Source organism: Manis javanica, chromosome 1 (assembly GCF_040802235.1).
Source record: "Manis javanica isolate MJ-LG chromosome 1, MJ_LKY, whole genome shotgun sequence".
Lineage (NCBI taxonomy): Eukaryota > Metazoa > Chordata > Mammalia > Pholidota > Manidae > Manis > Manis javanica.
Genome location: NC_133156.1, coordinates 109275948 through 109297665, shown reverse-complemented (window position 1 = coordinate 109297665; position 21718 = coordinate 109275948). Strand labels below are relative to the sequence as shown.

Here is a 21718-nt window from a genome sequence, read left to right as displayed (position 1 = left end):
TTATTTGTATCTCACAGGTTCTAAGTGGGCAGAAAAAAGTGCCTTCAGAACCACTGTCCATAATTCTACCAAGTAATAATATACAGGCTCTGGGTATTATTTTTGGATGAGGGCCTATTGATAAAGTGACTTTAGTATGTAAAGTGTCATTAACAAAAACCTGAAACTAATTCAGATGGAATATGTTTATAATATATGGAATTTAATCACTGCCTTTTTTTTTTTTAGACTTTTGAAGAAGCTAAGCTCTGTCAGACACTGAATAACAACATTGCTAAAGCTGGTTATACTAAACTTACTCCTGTGCAAAAATACAGTATTCCTATTATCCTAGCAGGACGAGATTTGATGGCTTGTGCGCAAACAGGGTCTGGAAAGACTGTAAGTCATTTTCCCACGTGTATTCTGCCCCATATTCAAACTATTAAATGTTTTGAACTTTGGTTCTTCCCAAGTAGCTTGACTATCTTTAATTGGATAGAAGCTTTGTACATAATTTCAATGAATTGTCGTAGATATTCATGTTTTTACTTATGATTTCTGGTTTTATTGGGGTTTGTGTACTTCTGAAAAAAGCTTTTGAACTATTTCTGGAGTAATGTTGCAGTTCATAGATGTTGAATCTGTTTCTAAGTGTGTTCAGCTCCTTCTGGATCATGGTAGTGTATCTGAAACAAAGTAGTTGAGGGTCAAAGCACCAGAAGTTATAAAACAAAGGAAGGAAATGATTTATGTAATACAGTTGATACAGTTTTGGATTCAAAAGAATGAGAAATAGCTATACTCGTTGTACCTGGTCCTTAGTATGAAGAATAATATATAACATTATATTATATATAATATAATAGTACTCTCAGTTTATGCTATCTGAAAGAACTCTGATGAAACCAGGTAGGTTTTAGGACTAATCTGTGGCATTTGTCTACTAAATATAAGGTTCCATGAGATGAGTAATAAAGACTATCATTTCCAGATCATGGAGTTGTGGTTCATACTCTTTTAGTCTTAATCGACCTCCACAGTAGAGTTGAAGGGAAAATAGGTGAGTTGTGTAATATAGCAGCTAATATGTGACTTAAACATTGTTTTAGAGGTAGACTTTAGCATCATATTAGCTTAAGGAAAACTGTAGCACTAAATTTCTCTTGCCAGATAAACTTCAATAAGGGTGATGTGGTAACAGTCTAAATGAATGATTTCCCAATTTTTGTTCTTCTTGTATACCACTTTGTCATGCATTCTTAGTAATATTGTGTTACTATCCCAAAAGGATTCATTTACTGCTAAATGCAGTAATTTCCTTAAGTTATACCTTCTTTTCCCTCTATAAATGAGTTAATGGTGTTGATTTATCTAGAATTCATGGATATGCTTTTTAAATACTTATCAAACATCTTATATTGTATAATAGCATGAAGACCTATATGTTAAAAACTCCTTGAAATAGAAGTTGTTTTCCTCTCTAATCTTTAATTTACCAGCAAGATGAAAGAAAAACCAAAAGGCCATAGGGCAGGAGAAATAAGTAGAAGGATAAAGGGAGAAGGATGATGCATTAGAAATTTGTAAATTATGCAATTTAACTTCTAGGCGGCTTTTCTCTTGCCAATTTTGGCTCATATGATGAGTGATGGAATAACTGCCAGTCGTTTTAAAGAGCTGCAGGAACCTGAGTGTATTATTGTAGCACCAACTCGAGAATTAATCAATCAGATCTATTTGGAAGCCAGAAAATTTTCTTTTGGGTAAGTACATCAGGAATGCCACTCATGAACAAGTTTTTCTTAAGAGATTTTTTTTTAACTTTTTTGGAAGAACTTAGTAATACTACACTCATTTAATTAGTATTGCTTGGTTGAAGTGTATTTTTTCATAATCTTGTTTATCAAATCCCTTATTTTTATTTCTAACAAGAACCATGATAATTATAAATTAAGTGACAATAGAAAAAGATAAGAAAATAGTGAACATGAAAATTAAACATTTTAATGCATGTTTAAAAAATGAACTTAGGGTGTTCCTAATAATACTCTCTATTCTTTTACACATAACTTTATAATATGTATAACAGCTTATTTCATAATCATATCTAATTTTTTAAAATGAGTTTTAAGATTATTCATGTGTATCTATTTTATTTCTCTATTTGGGGCATTTAGGTTATTTCTAATTTGGGGCTACTATAAATAAAATTATAATGAACAGCTTGCTGTATAATTTTTTTCTATTTTTTTGTTTTAAGTATAAGGATAGACTTTTATAAATTTAATATTAAAGAGTATGAGCTTAATTTAAAGCCTGAGCCAGTGTACTATCAGCAGAATATGAGAATGCCAACTTCACTGTACACTTTGCCAACATTTGGTATTGTATTAGGGTAATTTGTTAAGTAGCAATAGTTAATACGTTTTTTTTGTTCAAAAAAATAAATGTTTAACAGTTTCTGAGGGCTAGGAGTTGCACAACAGTTTAATGGGGTGATTCTGGCTTAGGTTCAAGAGGTTGCAGATGGGGTGTCAGGCAGGATTGCAGTCATCTGACTGGACCTCTCCCTGAGGATGCCTGATTGTCCTTACAAAATGGCAACTGGCTTCCCTCAGATTGATCAGTGAGAGAGCAAAGAGGAGCTACAAATGCCTTTATAAAATGGTCTCAATCACTTTTGCCATATTCAGTTCATCACTAAGCAAATCACTAAGTCTGGCTCATATTCAGGAGATTCAGGAGTGGTTATGTGATTTGCTGAAACTAGTTCAAAATGAAAATGCAGGGTCTTTTGTTCAAAAATTATTATGAATTTTAAGATAGCAAATAGCAGAGCATTAAACCAAGCTTAGGGCTTTTCTAGGCTTGGGTCCCTTTGTGACTGTATAGGTTGCACCCCTATGAAGCCTGCTTTGCACATAGTTAAAGGGGAAGGCAGTGAGGATCCATAGTTGAAGGAAGGAAGGATTTGTGTACATATTTTACTTTATTTTTTCCAAGTGCATTTAAAAATTTTTTGATGACATTAATATACGATCACATGAACAACATTGTGGTGACTAGATTTCCCCCATTATCAAGTCCCCACCACATACCCCATTACAGTCACTGTCCATCAGCATAGTAAGATGCTACAGAGTCACTACTTTGTCTTCTCTGTGTGATACTGCCATCTCTGTGACCCCACCATGTTATGTGTGCTAATCGGAATGCCCCTTCTTCCCCTTCTCCCTCCCTTCCCACCTATCCTCCCCAGTCCCTTTCCCTTTGGTAACTGTTACTCCATTCTTGGGTTCCGTGAGTCTGCTGCTGTATTGTTCCTTCAGTTTTTTCTTTGTTCTTATACTCCACAGATGAGTGACATCATTTGGTACTTGTCTTTCTCTGCCTGCTTATTTCACGGATTATAATACCCTCTAGCTCCATCCATGTTGTTGCAAATGGTAGGATTTGTCTTCTTCTTATGGCTGAATAATATTCCATTGTGTATATGTACCACATCTTCTTTATCCAATTCATCTACTGATGGACACTTAGATTGCTTACATTTCTTGGCTATTGTAAATAGTGCTGCGATAAACATAGGGGTGCATATGTCTTTTTCAAACTGGTCTCCTGCATTCTTAGGGTAAATTCCTAGGAGTGGAATTCTTAGGTCAAATGGTATTTCTATTTTGAGTTTTTTGAGAAACCCCCATACTGTCTTCCACAATGTTGAACTAATTTACATTCCCACCAGCAGTGTAGGAAGGTTCCCCTTTCTCCACATCCTCACCAACATTTGTTGTTGTTTGTCCTTTAGATGGTGGCCATCCTAACTGGTGTGCAGTGATATCTCATTGTGGTTTTAATTTGCTTTTTCCTGATAATCAGTGATGTGGAGCATCTTTTCATGTGCCTTTTAGCCATCTGAATTTCTTCTTTGGAGAAGTGTCTGTTCATATCCTTCAGTCATTTTTTAATAGGATTACTTGCTTTTTGGGTATTGAGGTGTGTGTGTTCTTTATATATTATGGATGTTAACCCCTTGTTGGATATGTCATTTACAAATATATTCTCCCATACTATAGGATGCTTTTTTGTTTTGCTGATGGTATTCTTTGCTGTACAGAAGCTTTTTAGCATGATGTAGTCCCATTTGTTCATTTTTTATTTTGTTTCCCTTTCCCGAGGAGATGTGTCATTCAGGAAAAAGTTGCTCATGTTTATATTTTAAGAGATTTTTGCCTAAGCTTTCTAAGAGTTTTATGGTTTCATGACTTACATTCAGGTCTTTGATCCATTTTGAGTTTACTTTTGTTATGGGGTTAGACAGTAATCCAGTTTCATTGTCTTGCATGTAGCTATCCAGTTTTACCAACACCAATTGTTGAAGAGGTTGTCATTTCCCCATTGTATATCCATGGCTCCTTTATCGTATATTAATTGACCATATATGCTTGTGTTTATATCTGGGCTCTCTAGTCTGTTCCCTTGGTCTGTGTGTCTGTTCTTGTGCCAGTTTGTGTACATATTTTAAAATCACCATAGGTGTCTTCATTATTTTCACTTACATGATTATGAAGAGGTTAAACTACTTTTTGAATGCTTTATAAGGTTTCCTTTGTGAATTATCCATTTGTTATCCAATAGTTTATCTGCCAGTGTTTTTCTTTAGAATGTTTTTAGAGCTTTCTTTGGAGAAACTGTTAATCTTTTATTTTCTATAAATCAACTTATTTTAAAATGAGAGAGGAAAAAACAAACAATTAAAATCCCTTTAATGTTGAGCTTGATTGATCTTTTGAAAAAATATACATATGTATCTGTGCTTACTTGCTAATCCTTGTATACTGTGTTGGTTTCAGGCTTTTAAATCAAGCAAGATTTAATGTTCTCTTTTTAAAAAATAAAAATATACATGATAATGTCAAATAATCTGTACACATACCAGGAATATTTGTACATGGATATTTGTTGCAAAATTATTATGGCAGAAGACTGAAATGTATCTAAATGTCAGTCAAGGACTAGTTAGATTATGGTACATTTAGAGTAATAATGATAACTAAATTATTGAATAACACACTAAACTGTGTTTAATATATATTATCTCACTTAGTCCTTAAAGTAACAAAACAATCCATTTAAAGCAATGGGTTTATTTAATAAAACATAAAATTTTCCTATACTTTTGACCCTCAGTTCTTTAACTCTCCTTTTCAGAGTTACCCATGACCAACAGTTTTCTATGAATTAATCGTAGAAATAACTGGTGCACATGTGTGCACTTTAATCTTCCTCTTAACAAATGGTAACATACTAAGTTCTTGTCACCCTGTTCTTTAATGGTGTATGTTGGACATAATGCTTAATTTAGAACTGTTCCCCTTTTTAAGAATGCACTATACCTTTTTTATGGGTGGACTATAATTTTAAGTCTTCTGTTGTTAGACACTTAGTTTCAACCTTTTTGATATGAACAATAATGTTGGCAGTGAATACTATTGTACAGTTATCTTTGTCCATTTGGGGGACATATCTGAATGGTGAATTCCTACATACTAATTTATTGGGACAAGAGATAAGTTTTATATTTTAATAGAACTAAAATTGTGAAAGAGATGGTATCAGTTTACCTTCTTGAGTGCCAATTTCTCTATACCATGGCCAACTTGATGATATTATACTTGAAGGAAAACATGTTAGTCTTCATTTATCTTCTTTTTAAAGTAATGTTGAACTTAAAAAAAGTTTAAAAGCCATTTGTATTTTTTTATGGGCTATTTTTTATATTTCTGGCCATTTTTGTGTGGGTAGTGATAATGTTAATAATTGCTTTTGAAAAGCCTTATCAGATAGTTAGCAAAAATTTTTCCACAGTTTTTCATTTGTTTTTTGGTTCCTTCCTGGGAAGAATTTAATTTTTTTTTTAGATAATTGCATGTATTAGGATTCTTCACTTATTTCATTTTACATCTTGTTAGGAACAAGTGTCTAGTTTGCAAATAATCGACAATGGCTTTTGTTTTTCCTATCAATAGGACTTGTGTAAGAGCTGTTGTTATATATGGGGGAACCCAGTTTGGGCATTCAGTCCGACAGATAGTGCAAGGCTGTAATATATTGTGTGCTACTCCTGGAAGACTGATGGATATCATAGGCAAAGAAAAGGTAGGCCCTACAGGGAGAAAGTTGTGAGATTGATTAAAACTTTTTTTTGTATGAGAAAGAGAAAGAAGGACATAAAGGTGGATATGTTTATTAGAGCACCATTTATATGTTAGGATCCCACCAGATTCTTTGAATGTGTTCTTATAGAGTTCTTAAAATAATTTCAACAGGAGATAAATAGTATTTTCCATTCTGTACTTGGGAAAAAAAATTCAGTGAGATTATGTAAATTATTTAAAATCCCTCAGTTAGCTCAATAAAGTTAGGGTTAGAATCTGGATCTGATTCTAGAATCTATATCGTATACCCCACCACACTTGAAGAAATATGCAATAAGTGCTTTTATGTAGTTTCATATATATATCAATGAAATTATTTTTTTCCTGGAAGAAGTCTTTGTGGCATCAGTAATTTTGTCTCCTGTCTAAGCGTGAGAGTGGTATGAAGTAGGATGTTAACTTTCTAAGTCTTTAAAAAGAGATGTTAGAGGCTATGTACATTAGATATTCACATGGCACATTATAACATCTTTAAATCAATTTTCTAAGTTCACTTTCGTGAACCTGATTTGCCTTTTTTAGGCTCTTCTTTAAAGGGTTACTCAAAACATGCTTTTTCTGCATAAAGGTATTTTTCTTAGGATACTGTTAAAAGTATCCAGATAATTGCACCTTGATTTTTCACTAAACATCTTCCATGGTGGTACCAAAGTCACTTGTTTTCCTTTTGCAACTGTGTGCCTCTGTTTATAGCAGTAGGTGTTCATGCAAAGGTGAGAGAAGTTTCCTACTTGTTCCTGAGTGATTAGAGAGTGGAGAATTTATTTAGGGTTTAAGGGAGTTAGAAATAAGTTTACCAGTTATAAGACGTTTGAATATGTCATTCTGTTAGAAAATTTTTTTGTGCATTGTAGTCTAACTCTATCAGGTAAAACATAGTCTAGTTCTGTGCGGTTCTGTATCGTAAACACTAGCCACGTGTGGCTATTTAAATTGAAAAAGACATAAAATTGAAATCTAGTTCTTGTGTGGCTATTTAAATTGAAAATGACATAAAATTGAAATCTAGTTCTTAAGGCACAGTAGCCAAATTTCAAGTGTTTAGTAGCTACATGTGGGTAGTAGCTAACATGTGCAGATAAAGAATTTTTAAGTAATTGAAGAAAGGTCTATTGTGCAGCATTGATCCTAGATGTTTTGATTTCTTTTAGTCTTTAACTTACAAAATGTTTTGTAGCAGAGAAAATTGAGAACAGAAATAAATAGTAATAGTACTTTCTTGCATAATTCTCATCATTTTATGCATTGATTTCTAATTTTTGTCTTTAATATTAGTGGAAATTGTGGAGAATGTTTTAGTTTAATATATTAAATAGTATGCATTTTCTGCTTTAACCTTTAAATATTCCTAAAGATTGGTCTCAGACAAGTCAGATACTTAGTTTTGGATGAAGCTGATCGCATGCTGGATATGGGCTTTGGACCAGAAATGAAAAAGTTAATTTCCTGCCCAGGAATGCCATCAAAGGAGCAGCGTCAAACCCTTATGTTTAGTGCAACTTTTCCAGAAGAAATTCAGAGGTAAAACTTTTTTCTTCTTACAAATGATTGTTATGTACAGAATACTTTTATGGAAGGAAAAGCAATGTGAATATTCTATTTTTGAGATACTTAATTTTTTTTTAAGATTTTTAAATAGGTAGTTTAAAAAGTAGATGTATTCTAAAAAGCTTACCATATTTTTCGTTGTTTTGCTTTAATTCCTGGCTTTACAATAGCATCAGATTTTATTTAAAATGTGTACTGTGTCTATAATAGCATGCACCTAGCTAGGATTAAATAAATGCTTAATAAATTCAGTAAATTTTTTTTCACTAATGTTATTTTTCTTTCAGCAAAGGAATTGTCTTAGTTTTCATTCATTCATTTTCTTCTTTCTTGCCTACAATTATACATAAAAGACATTAGGAACTAGACATTTATAAACATAACCAATATAATTCAGTAGGGCAGAAATGAATATTGAGAGGATGCTAGAAGTACTAGAGAAATAGATATGTGTTTTCCTTTTAGATGATTGTTTACTTAACTCACTTTTTTACTAAAAAAAAAGTTAAACAAAAAAACAGAAGAATAAGCACAGATTGTGGCTTGTGATAATCAAAAGCTTGTAAATGACTCAATTAGTATTTTATGTGTTGTTCCCTTGTAGGCTAGAAATGAAAATCTCAGCAACACGTTAGTAGAACTTTCTAAATGTAGTTACATTTATATTAATATCTTCTCTGCAAATGAAAATTATAGAGCTTGGGAGAATTGGGCCTTTGGTAGAAAATTGACATACCAATTGTTGACAAATATTGAGTATCATACTGTATACCATGTTGTCTGGTGAATTCTGAGATTAGTATGACACATCAGTGAGTCTTCTTCCTGCCTGCTGCTCTCTTGGCTACAAGGAGTCTGAAGAGTGCGGACAGCAACATTAGCTTGTAATTCAGTAAGATTCATGCTGTTTTCTCTGGCAGAACTATTCTGTCTTTGGGACTCAGGACCTCCAAATCTGCAGAACCTAGAGTTGTAGGGGAATGGGAAACACAGATTTCTCATGTGGGTCACTGGGAATGGTGGTAAGTGGGCCACTCTTTCTTTCACTTGTTGGTTCCCAGACCCATGTACCATGTAAAGATCTTTGATTCAAAGAGTTACTCTGCCTTGTTAAATGATACACAGTCCACATAAAGAATCACTTCAAGCTGGCCTGTTAGGTGTTCTTTAAGTTGGCTTTCCAATTTTTGTCAAGCTGACAGCATCTAGGTATTGTGATATGACCTTTGACCCCATGGTTAAAGGTCTGTTCCTGTGACTCCTTTGAGGTAAAGTGGCTTTCCTGGTCTGACAGAATCAGACAGTGGTGCTGGCTGGCTGTTAATTTATTTTACTAGATAGATGATTTGAAGAGTCTTCTTGTAAAGTTCAGCAGAGCTCTTTATTGAGGAAAAAGTCTAAATCATAAGAAAGCATTTGGTTAGTTGGCAGGGTTTATTTTTTCTTAGTGCTACATAAAATATAGTTTCTTATATTTAAATGGTGTCATAAATTTGAAATGAGATGTCCACATTCCCATTATCGTCTTTGGTGATTAATATTAGGTAACTGCCTACCTAAATAGTAGCTAATATTCCTGCTGCCTATCTACTTTTTGATTTACCCTGAAATAGGAAAGTATTTGGATATTGCCCAGCCACAATGACTAATGTGTACTACCATCAGTCAGAAATATTTGTTGAGGACTTCTTATGAGCCTTATTTAATTATAAGCCATGGGGATATATGGTAAACAACATAGACTCCCAGATCTTGAATTGCTTATATTCTTGAGTTACTGAAGGTTCCTTTGCTTCACTGTCTGCTTTTAAACATTGCAAGTTCCCTATTATTGGGTCTAAAGTCCACTTTGTCAATCTCCATATTCACTGAACCATATTCATTGCAGCATCCATTTCTCTGGCTGGTACTTCTTTAATACTTTCAAATTTATTACCTGTATATTCCTAATCTCTCTCTTGACTTCCAGACTTTAGGAGTATTTTTCCTTTTAGATACATTATCAGTAACTCATGTTCGTTATGTCCGAAATTGAACCTGTTCAACTCTCCCTGTCCTTTCTAGTTTTCCTTTTTGGCATCATGATCTTCTTTTTTTAAAAAATTTTTTTATTAAGGTATAATTAATATACACTCTTATGAAGGTTTCATATGTTAAAAACAATGTGGTTACTACATTTACTCATATTATCAAGTCCCCACCCATACCCCAATGCAGTCACTGTCCATCAGTGAAGCAAGATACCACAGATGCACTATGTGTTTGGCATCATGATCTTTATAAGCCAAAATCTTTGAGTCACATTGATTCCTCCCTCACACTATATTAACTCTCTGCCCTTCTAAAATATTCAACTTGGAAGTAACCTCTACAATATTCCAAATCTGTTAGTTTCTTCTGTGTTTCCTACCTTAATTTAGGCCCTTTTTAGTTTCCTTCTCCTTGTTGGCAGTTTTCTAACTTCTCTTCCTGCTTCTAGTCTCACTTTTTGCTTTGTAATTCCAAAATAAAGTTTGATCCCTTTAGAAATTTATTAAAAATAAACCTTTCCAGGCAGAATAAAGCAGGGGAGATTACACTCCCCAACTTCAAGTTCTTCTACAAAGCCACAGTAATCAAGACAATTTGGTACTGGCGCAAGAACAGACCCATAGACCAATGGAACAGAATAGAGTGTCCGGATATTAACCCAAGCATATATGGTCAACTAATATATGATAAAGGAGCCATGGATATACAATGGAGAAATGACAGCCTCTTCAACAACTGGTGTTGGCAAAACTGGATAACTACATATAAGAGGATGAAATTGGATTGCTGTCTAACTCCGTACACAAAGGTAAACTAGAAATGGATCAAAGACCTGAATGTAAGTTGTGAAACCATTAAACTCTTTGAAGAAAACATAGCCAAAACTCTCTTGAATATAAACATGAGCAATTTTTTCATGAACATATCTCCTCGGGCAAGGGAAACAAAAGCAAAAATGAACAAGTGGGACTATATCAAAATAAAAAGCTTCTGTATAGCAAAGGACACCATCAGTAGAACAAAAAGGCATCCTACAGTATGGGATAATATATTTATCTGTAAATGACATATCTGATAAGGGGTTGACATTGAAAATACATAGAGAGCTCAAGCACCTCAACAAACAAAAAGCAAATAATTCAATTAAAAAATGGGCAGAGGATCTGAACAGAGAATTCTACAAAGAAGAAATTCAGATGGCCAACAGACACATAAAAAGATGCTCCACGTTGCTAATCATCAGAAAAATGCAAATTAAAACCACAGTGAGGTATCACTGCACACCAGTAAGGATCACCATCATACAAAAGACCAATAACAACGAATGCTGGCGAGGATGTGGGAAAGGGGAACCCTCCTACACTGCTCGTGGGAATGTAAACTAGTTCAACCATTGTGGAAAGCAGTATGGAGGTTCCTCAAAAAACTCAAAATAGAAATACCGTTTGACCTAGGTATTCCACTTCTAGGAATTTACCCTAAGAATGCAGGAGCCCAGTTTGAAAAAGACATATGCACCACTGTGTTTATCACAGCACTATTTACAATAGCCAAGAAATGGAAGCAACCTAAGTGTCCATCAGTAGATGAATGGATAAAGAAGATGTACATATACATAATGGAATATTATTCAGCCATAAGAAGACAAATCCTACCATTTGCAACAACGTGGATGGAGCTAGAGGGTATTATGCTCAGTGAAATAAGCCAGGCAGAGAAAGACAAGTACCAAATGATTTCACTCATCTGTGAAGTATAAGAACAAAGAAAAAACTGAAGGAACAATACAGCAGCAGACTCACGGAACCCAAGAATGGAATAACAGTTACCAAAGGGAAAGGGACTGGGGAGGATAGACGGGAAGGGAGGGAGAAGGGGAATGACGGGCATAATGATTAGCACACGTGATGTTGGAGGGGCATAGGGAAGGCAATATAGCACAGAAAAGACAAAGTAGTGACTCTGTAGCATCTTACTGTGCTTATGAACAGTAACTGTAATGAGGTTTGTGGTGGGGACTTGATAATGGGGGGAATCTAGTAACCACAATGTTGCTCATGTGATTGTATATTAATGATACCATAATAAAAAAAAAACCCTTCCATGTCTTCCTATCTCCATAGACTAACCAACTTTCAAGGTCTTTTACACATGACATAAGCTCTGCCTTATCTGCCACTTTTTTTTTTGTTTGTTTGTTAGTTTGTTTTTTTTGAGAGGGCATCTCTCATATTTATTGATCAAATGGTTGTTAACAACAATAAAATTCAGTATAGGGGGGGTCAATGCTCAATGTACAATCATTAATCCATCTCAAGTCTAATTCTCGTAAGTCTCCAGTCTTCTGAAGGATAACGAACAAGTTCTTACATGGTGAACGAATTCTTACCTAGTGAATAAATTTTTACATGGTGAACAGTACAAGGGCATTCATCACAGAAACTTTCGGTTTTGATCACTTATCTGCCACTTTCTTACCTGGAATCATGTTTCTAGTTTATTAAAACTTTTTCCTATTGGCTGAGCAAGCCAATTCTGTCCCTTCTAATAATTTGTTCTTGTTCATCTCTTCTGTATTGTATGCGTTTCCTGAGTCATCACTTTTCCTTGCTTGCTGCTCCTTAGAGATGCTGCAAACCTGAAGACTTCTAAATAGACATCAGTTTGTCTATTGCATGCCTGTGTATCTTGGGAAAAACTATTTAAAAAACTTTGTACATTCTTGGAATATAATTAGTGTTTGGTAAATTGTAACACTAGACTATTAATTTTTAAAATACTTAATATATAATTAAAATATGTAAGTATTAAAATATATTAAATATTTTTAAATTATAGTAATTATTTTTTATACGTTTATCCTACTTGAGCACCTCAGAGGCAGAGGCCATTATATATATTTTTTAATGATTTTTTATTGAGATACATATAATAAAATACACAAATCTTAATGTACAGCTTGATGCTTGATGAATTTTGACATATGTATATACATACATGTTACTATTACCAACATCAAGATATCAAACATTCTCAGTTTTTTCTCCCCTTCAGCTGTTTCACTTGTCCTTCCATTCCCTCCCCTGATGGCAACCACTTGTCTCTTCTCTATTTTTATGAGAACATTACTGGTTGGTTGGTTGGTTGGTTTTAGATACCACATAAAGTGAAATCATACAGTGTTTATATTTCTCTTATTTCACTTAGTGTAATACCCTCTGGGCCCATCCATGTTGTGTTACAAATGATAAAATTTCATTTTTTTTATGGCTGAGTAATATTTCATTGTATATGTATACCACATTTTCTTTATCCATTCATCCATTAGGTTGCTTCCATATTTTGGTTATTGTAAATAATGTTGCAATAAACACAGGAGTACATATTTCAGATTAGTGGTTTTGTTTTCTTTGGGTAAATACCTATAAGTAGAATTACTGGGTCATATGGTAGTTCTATTTTTAGTTTTTTGAGAAATCTCCATACTGTTTTTCATAGTGGCTTTGTACCAATTTACATTCCCACAGCACACAAAGGTTCCCTTTTTTCACATCTTTGTGAACACTTTATTTTTTTATTATTTTGTGTATTTTATTATTATTTATTTTATTATTATTATTTTGTTATTTATTGTCCTATGGGTACTAGACATTTTGACTGGTGTGAGCTGATATTTCATTGTGGTTTTGATTTGTATTTCCCTGATGATTAGTGATGTTGAGCATCTTTTCATGTTTGGGCACCTCTATGTCTTTTTTTGGGACTATGTCTATGTAGATCCTCTGCCCACTTTTTAATCAGATTATTTTTTCATCAGAATGGACTAACAGTTACCAATGATCCGTTTTTGGTGGATGAGTTGTGTGAGTTCTTTATGTATTTTGGATATTAGCCCTTTATTTGATGTACCACTTGCAAATATCTTTTCCAATTGTGTATGCTGCCTTTTCGTTTTGTTAATGGTTTCATTTGCAAAAGCCTTTTACTTTATTGTAATCCCACTTGATTATTTTTGCTTTTGTTTCCCTTGCCTAGGGAGACATATTCAGGAAAAAAATTACTAATGCCAGTGTTCAAGAATGTACTGCCTGTGTTTTCTTTTAGGAATTTTATGGATTCAGGTCTTAGAGTCAGTTCTTTAACCTATTTTGAGTTTTGTCTTTGTGTATGGTGTAAACAGTGATCCAGTTTCAGTTTTTTGGGTGTAGCTGTCCAGTTTTCCCAACACTGTTTACTGAATAGACTGCCTTTTCCTCATTGTGTATTCTTACTTCCTTTGTCATATATTAATTGGCCATATAAGTATGGGTTTAATTCTGAGCTCTTTATTTCTGTTCCTGGTCTATATATCTATTTTTGTGTCAGTACCATACTGTCTTGAGTACTATAACTTTGTTGTATAGTTTGAAATGTGGTACCCCCCAGGTTCATTCTTCTTTTTCAAGATTGCTTGGGCTTTTGGGAGTCTTCTGTGGTTCCATACAAAATAATGGCCTTTCACCTGCTTGGTTAGATTTATTCCTAGGTATTTTATTCTTTCTAATGCAGTTGCAAATGGGATTGTTTTCCTAGTTTTTCTTTCGGTAGCTTGTCAGTTGTATATAGAAATGCAAAAGATTTTTGTATATTGGTTTTGTATCCTGTGACTTTACTGAATTCATTTATTCCAGTAGTTTTTTGGTAAAGTTATATCATATTTATATTTGTGTCTCCAGTACCTTGCAGCCATATATGCCTTTCACAAGGCACTCACTAAATGTTTTAGTCAATAAAAAGAGATGATGGACAAATAATTGTAGATAATTTCAAGGTTTGTGCTTGGATGAGAGTATGCTTGACTTAGATGGAGGTATATAAAAAAGAAGCTTTTCTTTCTCTTTTATGGTAAGAATACAAGTGAGAGGAAAGAAGCAGTGATTATCAAGATTCTGGATAGTCTGAGTTTAAATTATTACCATGTTATTTTAGGAGGCAGCTAGAAAATAAGGGGACTCTATTTAGGAGAGAGGAGGACTGATGATAGATTTGGACCTCATCTTTAATCCCAGAAAAAAAGTTCTGTAATTGGAAGTTCCCCACCTCTGGGTGATTTAAAACAGGCCTTCTTAATGGTGTACTATCAGTGAGTTTTATTGTGTGTCAGATGCTGATACCCTCACCCTTTGGGGTGAGCATACACAATTGGGTGTGGGCCTAGCCCCTAGGCCTTTCATTTCTTGTTTCATTTTTTTTTTGCCCATTTTTTTGCTCTAGAAATACCATTTTCTGTATGTTTCATGACATGAAAAACACTGACCTGAAATCTGGTTAGCTCATAATAGCTGATTTGAAGTATAGTAATTCAATAAGTAGTGTTTTCAGAAAACAAGTTTTAGCAATAACATACATAAAAGCAGTGAGCAAAGAACAGAATTTTGTCATAGGCTTATATTTCAATTTTTAATAAAAATTCCTGTTTGCTGTAGTCTAATGCTTGGTTTAGCATACTTTTTGTTATTACATACACATTTTATGTAGTTTTTACATGGTCAGCACATCCACTTGAAATTATATTCATAATCTGACGCGTACTTTTTCACTAGTAAGTGTATTTTGCAAAATCGTAACATTTTATACTGATTTTTGAAAATAGTATTAGGATGACACAGTATCTACCTAATTTTATTATCTGTTATAATCTGTCTGATATTGAAGTAACTCTTAAAGGAATTTGGTGAATATTATTAGTATTAATGGAAGAGGATAAAGGAATAATCTTTTGTCTTTCAAGGTTGGCTGGGGAGTTTTTGAAGTCGAATTATTTGTTTGTTGTGGTTGGACAAGTGGGTGGAGCATGTAGAGATGTTCAGCAGACCATTCTCCCAGTTGGCCAGTACTCAAAAAGAGAGAAACTTGTTGGAATTCTACAAAACACAGGTATCTTATCTTGATATAAATATTTTTTGCATGATTTTGATGTTTTTAAACTACTAAATTTTAAAAATTAAGAATTCTTTGGCGTGAGTATGTTTTCATTGTTTCTTCTTTCTCTAAAGTTCTTTCTATAAAATGTTTCACGATTCAGTTTTCTGTGTAAATTACATAGCAGTATAATTCTTTCTCCTCCATAAAGATTAGAAATAGGAAGGATTTGAGACTTATTGAACAGTATTTAACTAAAAACTATTTCTGGAGAATAACATATATTTTTTAATTTTAGAAAATGGAAAGGCTTAGTAATGTGTAGTTACATGAAACTAATCTACCAAAGTGGATTCTTTGTTGTGTTTCTGGTTCCTGGTTTTTGCTTCAGAAGCATCACATATAGATTCAAAGAATTTTAGAGCTGGAAGGGACTTTACAGATCTGGTTCTCTTTGTTCATAATACTATTAAGAAATCTACTCTTAAAACAATTTTTAAAGGAAGTCATATTTTTTTGTTTGATTGAGGTAATCTTAGTTTGTACCTCCAAATAAAACTTTCTAATATGGCCATTTTAATACTTTGGTACCTCACAGGTTAAGTGTACTTACCTGTTGTACATTTTCCCCATCCTTAGTTTTCTTAATTCTGTTTCAGTTTGAATGTCATTGTTGGGATAGGAATATAAAAAGACAGGAAGGCATCCTATTTTCAACAGTGTGCCAAATAACAACTATGTAAATAAGTAAATGAATAAGAATGATTTAGGAAGCACTTTTAAAGGCTTTTAGTCTTTATTTTTTACTGTTTTATTTTTAAAAAACTGATAAAAACTATTCATCGTAAGTTTGCGAGATTTATTGTTTTGCTTCATCGTATGTTCCATAACATATACTTTGGTATATAAAACAAAAATAATAATGCTCTGGACCACTTACTATTGTGATAGTTTTACATGTGTTAACTCATTTAATTTTCAAAACAACCTTCAGAAGTGAGTTTTGTTACCATCATTTTATGAATGAGGACACTGAAATACAGAGCTCAAGCAATTTGCCCAGTATAAACTGAAGCTCTAGTTGCAAAAGAGAGAAGTAATATATGGTTTTGCTGAATTTAGAGCATATTTCTAGTGGAATCACTTTAAGATTTTCTACTTGTCAACTTGTGGAATAAAGTTGTTTTGAGAATAATCCTAATGAAGCAAGTTTTTCACAAGTGCTGGTTTGCCTTTGAGGAACTTTTGAGGTCAGTCTTGTGAATACTGTTGGCATGCTTCTGTATTATTCAAACTGTTAAACGTTTAAAGATTTAGAGTTCATTGTTCGTGTACATATTTTTTTTTTTACTCTGCATGGAATATCCACCTATTATATCCTCAAATTTTACATATCAATTTCAAACAGTATATCTCTTCTGCTCTTTAACTTTAATCTGCCTACTTATCCCCTGTCTTTAAAATGTGTAGGTTTCATTTCATAGTAGTATAACCAACTACCTTTTTCATAATTTTAATTTTAGTTGAACAAATAAAGTCAAAGACTTTATTGAATTCATTAATTATCAAGAGAAGTTGTAAAATGTTACCGCCAAGTCAAAGAAGAATTAAAGAACACATATATATTATATGTGGAGGGTATCAGGAAGGACCAAATTAATTTACAAATAGATGCAAAAGTGGTCAAAATCCACAAAGCAATAATCAATTACATTTGAAGGGAAAAGTTCATTTGTATTTTTATTGGTAAGAATCATTTGCATTGCTATCAGCTGCATTAGAGGTATAAAAAAAAAGACATTAAAAGGTGCAGATAACCCTGAAGAGTGTGCTAGATGGTAATATTTTTTGTTAATTTCAAATTCTTTCAGAATTTTTTCTGATAGCCTATAGCCCCTGATGATCATCATAATCTAAGAGATTATTCTTGGTCACAGAAGAAGCTGGTTAGCTTTTGGGGTTATTTGTATAGATTTAGCAAGACCGTTAATTACCAGTATAGGCCTCCTTGAGTTTGTTTGCAAACCTGGAGCCATATGGTATTAAACAATGCTCAAGTCACAAAATTAAGTTGTTTCTGGAAGTTTTCATGAGAAATCTGACATTGAACTTTGAAAGACCTCTATTTGCTATCTGAAGGGCAGGAAGCTAAGTCTAAGAAATCAATCATATTTCATCTGCAATACTTAGAAATTTGAGTGAATTTCTCCTATAGGTCTCCCATATTTTTAATATAATTAGTTCCTATTTCATTGGATCTGTTAGCACTGTGTTCACGATTCCATCTGTTTTTGTACTAATCCTAGAAATCCTGCTCAGTCCAGTGATATGGTCTGAAAATTGTCAGAGCAATGTCAACTTAGAACCTTCTACCCAAGGCTTTACTCTTCTGAAATGTCAATGGTTTGAAGTACCTGGTAGTTTTTTTTCACAAGGCTCAGAATCTGTTCTTTTTACTTGAAGATACAATCTCTGATCTGTAGGTTATATTATATTACAGCCTTTGGGCAAGCATCAAAAGAAAACAAAACTGCAGTTGACAGAGACTTAATGATTGTGGTAATTACTGATAATTGTTAAATATAGGAGATCTAATAACAGTAATGATACCAATGAGGTAATTTGGTTGTTTCTATGGCATGTAAAATAAAGGTAATAAAGCCACGGCAAAAAAATTTCATGTCTCTAATGATGATGATTAAGACTGTTTTCAAAGAAGTATGTGAATGCTGTATCTGATTTATGAAAATGAGTAGACCTAATTTTTTATACCAAGATTATCAAAGAAATTCAGTAAGTATAGAATAGTTACTGAATCTATTTACAAAATGCCATTTGTATCCCCAGTTGACAACTACTCTCCTAGAAGATGCTAGATTCAAATTAAGAAAGAAGTATGGTTGTATTTAAATATTTTAGATAATAAATAAAATTATGACCAGAAATGCTGTATTGTTTTATCAGGCAGTGTACCTTTAGGCCTCTAGTGAATATAGAAAAAAATCTGTAGAATCATTTCAAAAATGTTTTGATTAGTGTTTCTGCTGAAGGTAAAAAAACATGTACAGCAAGGGAATTGACACACCTCCAGAGACTTCCCGTAAAGTATACATTTTTGAAATGTTTTGACATTTTACCTATGCATTTGAACCTAGGGAAAACTTAATGTCCCTCCTGATTTGACAATTCTTAGCACACAATTCTTAAAAAGTAACATGTTAAACCTAATTATTTTTAAAAAGGCCCTCTTTTGTTTTATAAAATGAAGTAAAAAACTTTTGTATTTTCCTGGGGTTCTCTGGGAAATCTCAAAGGTAGTTTAGATGGATTTCTTTTTTTAACTGTATGACCTGATTTTAAAAGGGCAAAACCAAGAGCTTGTCAGGGCAGAGTTGGAACATTTGATTAGTGTAGGATCATTGGTGAATGAGAAACAATAGTTGGTTACCAGTTTAACTGAAGTGACAAGAGAGCATTTAAAAATAAATGTAGATAGTTGGAAAAAAGATGGCAGCATGGGAAGTGAGGCAGAAATCTCCTCCCCAAACCACATATAATATGAAAATACAGCAAATAACAACTAATCCTAAAGGAGGAACCAGAAATAATATTTCACCAGCCAGTCTACATCTGGGAAAAGAGAACATCTCACAGAAAAGGATAAAGTAACAAAGCTGCAGCCCAGTGAGACCTGACCACTCCCTCACTGAGGTTCACTGGCAGGAGGAAGAGAAACAGAGTGGGGAGGGAGTAGAAGCCCAGAACTGCTAAATACCCAGCCCTGGAGATCTACTCTGGGAGCACAAACACATTGCATGGTGCTCTGGGGATTAGAGGGTTGAAAAGTAAAGTCAGAGACTGAGATTCCAGCTGCATGTGGAGAACAGGTTCCCACAACCAGCTGCTCTGGGACAAAAGAAAGGCAGGAGCTTTGAAAGACTTCCCAACAGTGAGAGGGCTGCTGAAGGGGCAAGGATTACATAGAGCTTACTGCTCAGGAGAAAGAACAGGTGTACAAAATCATCCTGGCACACTCAACCCAGCAGGTTGGGAACTTTCAGGAGCTGCAGGCACTCCATGCATCTGACTGGCAACGCAGCCCCAAGGACACCCACCGCAATAAGCAGCCTGCCGCTCCTTCCTCCCTTCCAGCACCTGTGTGCAAACCTGCAGCCCCCACCATTGTGCCAGGCCGGCTGGAGGGCAGCCCTGCCTGTGCACCTTAAGGGCTTAACACAGAGGCTAGTTCCTGTATGTGACTCATTGACCTTGACAGCGGAGGCAGGCCTTGTGGCTGGGAAGCAGCAAAGAGCTCTCTTCTTTGGGTAGTCAATGGCATTGCTTACCTGTGACCCCCGCCATCGCTCAAGGATTATGAAAGGGCAGAAGAACCTTGTTCAATCCAAACCCCCTTAAACGCCAGAAAGAGGACTCAGTGAAACTGAAATAACTAATCTTCCTGAAAAAGAATTCAAAATAAAAGTCATAAGCATGCTAATGGAGCTACAGAAAAATATTCAAGATCTAAGGAATGAATTCAAGACTGAGATAGACACATTGAAAAATAAAGTAGCTTAAATGAAACATACAATGGAGGGATTTAAAAGCAGATTAGGTGAGGTAGAGGAGATGGTAAATGGAATAGAAATTAGAGAAAAGGAATACAAAGAAGCAGAGGAAGAGAGAGAAAAAAGGATCTCTAGGAATGAAAGAATATTAAGAGAACTGTGTGACCAAGCCAAACAGGACAATATTTGCATTATAGGGGTATCTAAAGAAGAGAGAGAAAAAGGGATAGAAAGTGTCTTTGAAGAACTAATTGCTGAAAACTTCCCCAATCTGGGGAAGGAAATAGTCTCTCAGGCAATAGATCTCCCAACACAAGGGACCCAAGGAAGACAACACCAAGACATATAATAATTAAAATGGCAAAGATCAAGGATAAGGGCAGACTTTTAAAAGCAGCCAGAGAGTGAAATAAGATGACATACAAAGGAAAACCCATCAGGCTATTGTCACACTCCTCAGCAGAAACCTTACAGGCCAGAAGGGAGTGGCATTATATATTGAATGCAATGAAACAGAAGGACCTCAAACCACGAATACGGTATCCAGCAAGATTATCATTTAAATTTTAAGGAGGGATTAAACAATCCCCAGATAAGCAAAAGTTGAGGGAATTTACCTCTTACAAATCATCTCTACAGTGTATTTTAAAGGGACTGCTCTAGATGTGCTCCTAAGCCTAAATAGCTGTCACTAGAGAAAATAAGACCACAGTAAAGGAAGTAGACCAATTAATTGCTAACCAAATGCAAAATTAAATCAGCTACCCAAAAAGTCAGTCAACGGATACACAATATGACACCTACCATATAAAGAGTGGAGAAGAAAGAAAAATAAAGGAAAAACAAATCTTCAGACTGTGTTTACAGTAGTGTAATAAGCAAGTTAAGTTAGGCTTTAGATAAGAAATAAGCTGCCCTTGAACCTTTGGTAACCACAAATCCAGCCCGCAATGGCAAAAAGTACATATCTATCAATAATCACCCTAAATGTAAATTGTCTGAATGCACCAATCAAAAGACATGGAGTGACAGAATAGATAAAAAAGCAAGACTTGGACCCTTGTGAAAAAGGTGGCGGCATGAGTGGTGAGACAGAGACCTCCTCCAAAAACCACATGTAATACAAAAATATAATTAATACAACTAATCCTGAAAGAGAACAGTAAAGAAAGCTGCACCAGACTGCATACACCTGGAGAAAAGAGCAGACCTCATGGAACAGGGTAACGTACCAAAGCTGTAACCCAGCGGGGCCCAAGTCCTTACCCCATCCCAGCTCACCGGTGGAAGGAAGAGAAACAGAGCAGGGAGGGAGTGGAGGCCTGGAACTGATGAACACCTAGCCCTGGAGATCTGCTCTGGGAGCATGAAGCTACATTGCATGGTGCTCTGCTGATTTAGTGGGGTTGGAAAGCTAAGAAAGGCAGAATACCTGGAGAGACAGAGATTCCAGCTGCTTGTGGAAAACAGGGA

The 21718-nt window shown here is 34.5% G+C and overlaps 1 protein-coding gene across 1 annotated transcript in view; it reads left to right on the top strand.

Moving 5' to 3' along the window:
• DDX4 (DEAD-box helicase 4) overlaps positions 1–21718 on the top strand; it is a 111856-nt gene that overhangs the window by 75134 nt on the left and 15004 nt on the right. The window contains exons 12-16 of the mRNA XM_073233459.1: positions 229–381; positions 1591–1745; positions 6009–6138; positions 7552–7718; positions 15547–15692. Of these exons, the coding sequence (XP_073089560.1) occupies positions 229–381; positions 1591–1745; positions 6009–6138; positions 7552–7718; positions 15547–15692 (751 nt within the window). The remainder of the gene's footprint in view (positions 1–228; positions 382–1590; positions 1746–6008; positions 6139–7551; positions 7719–15546; positions 15693–21718) is intronic.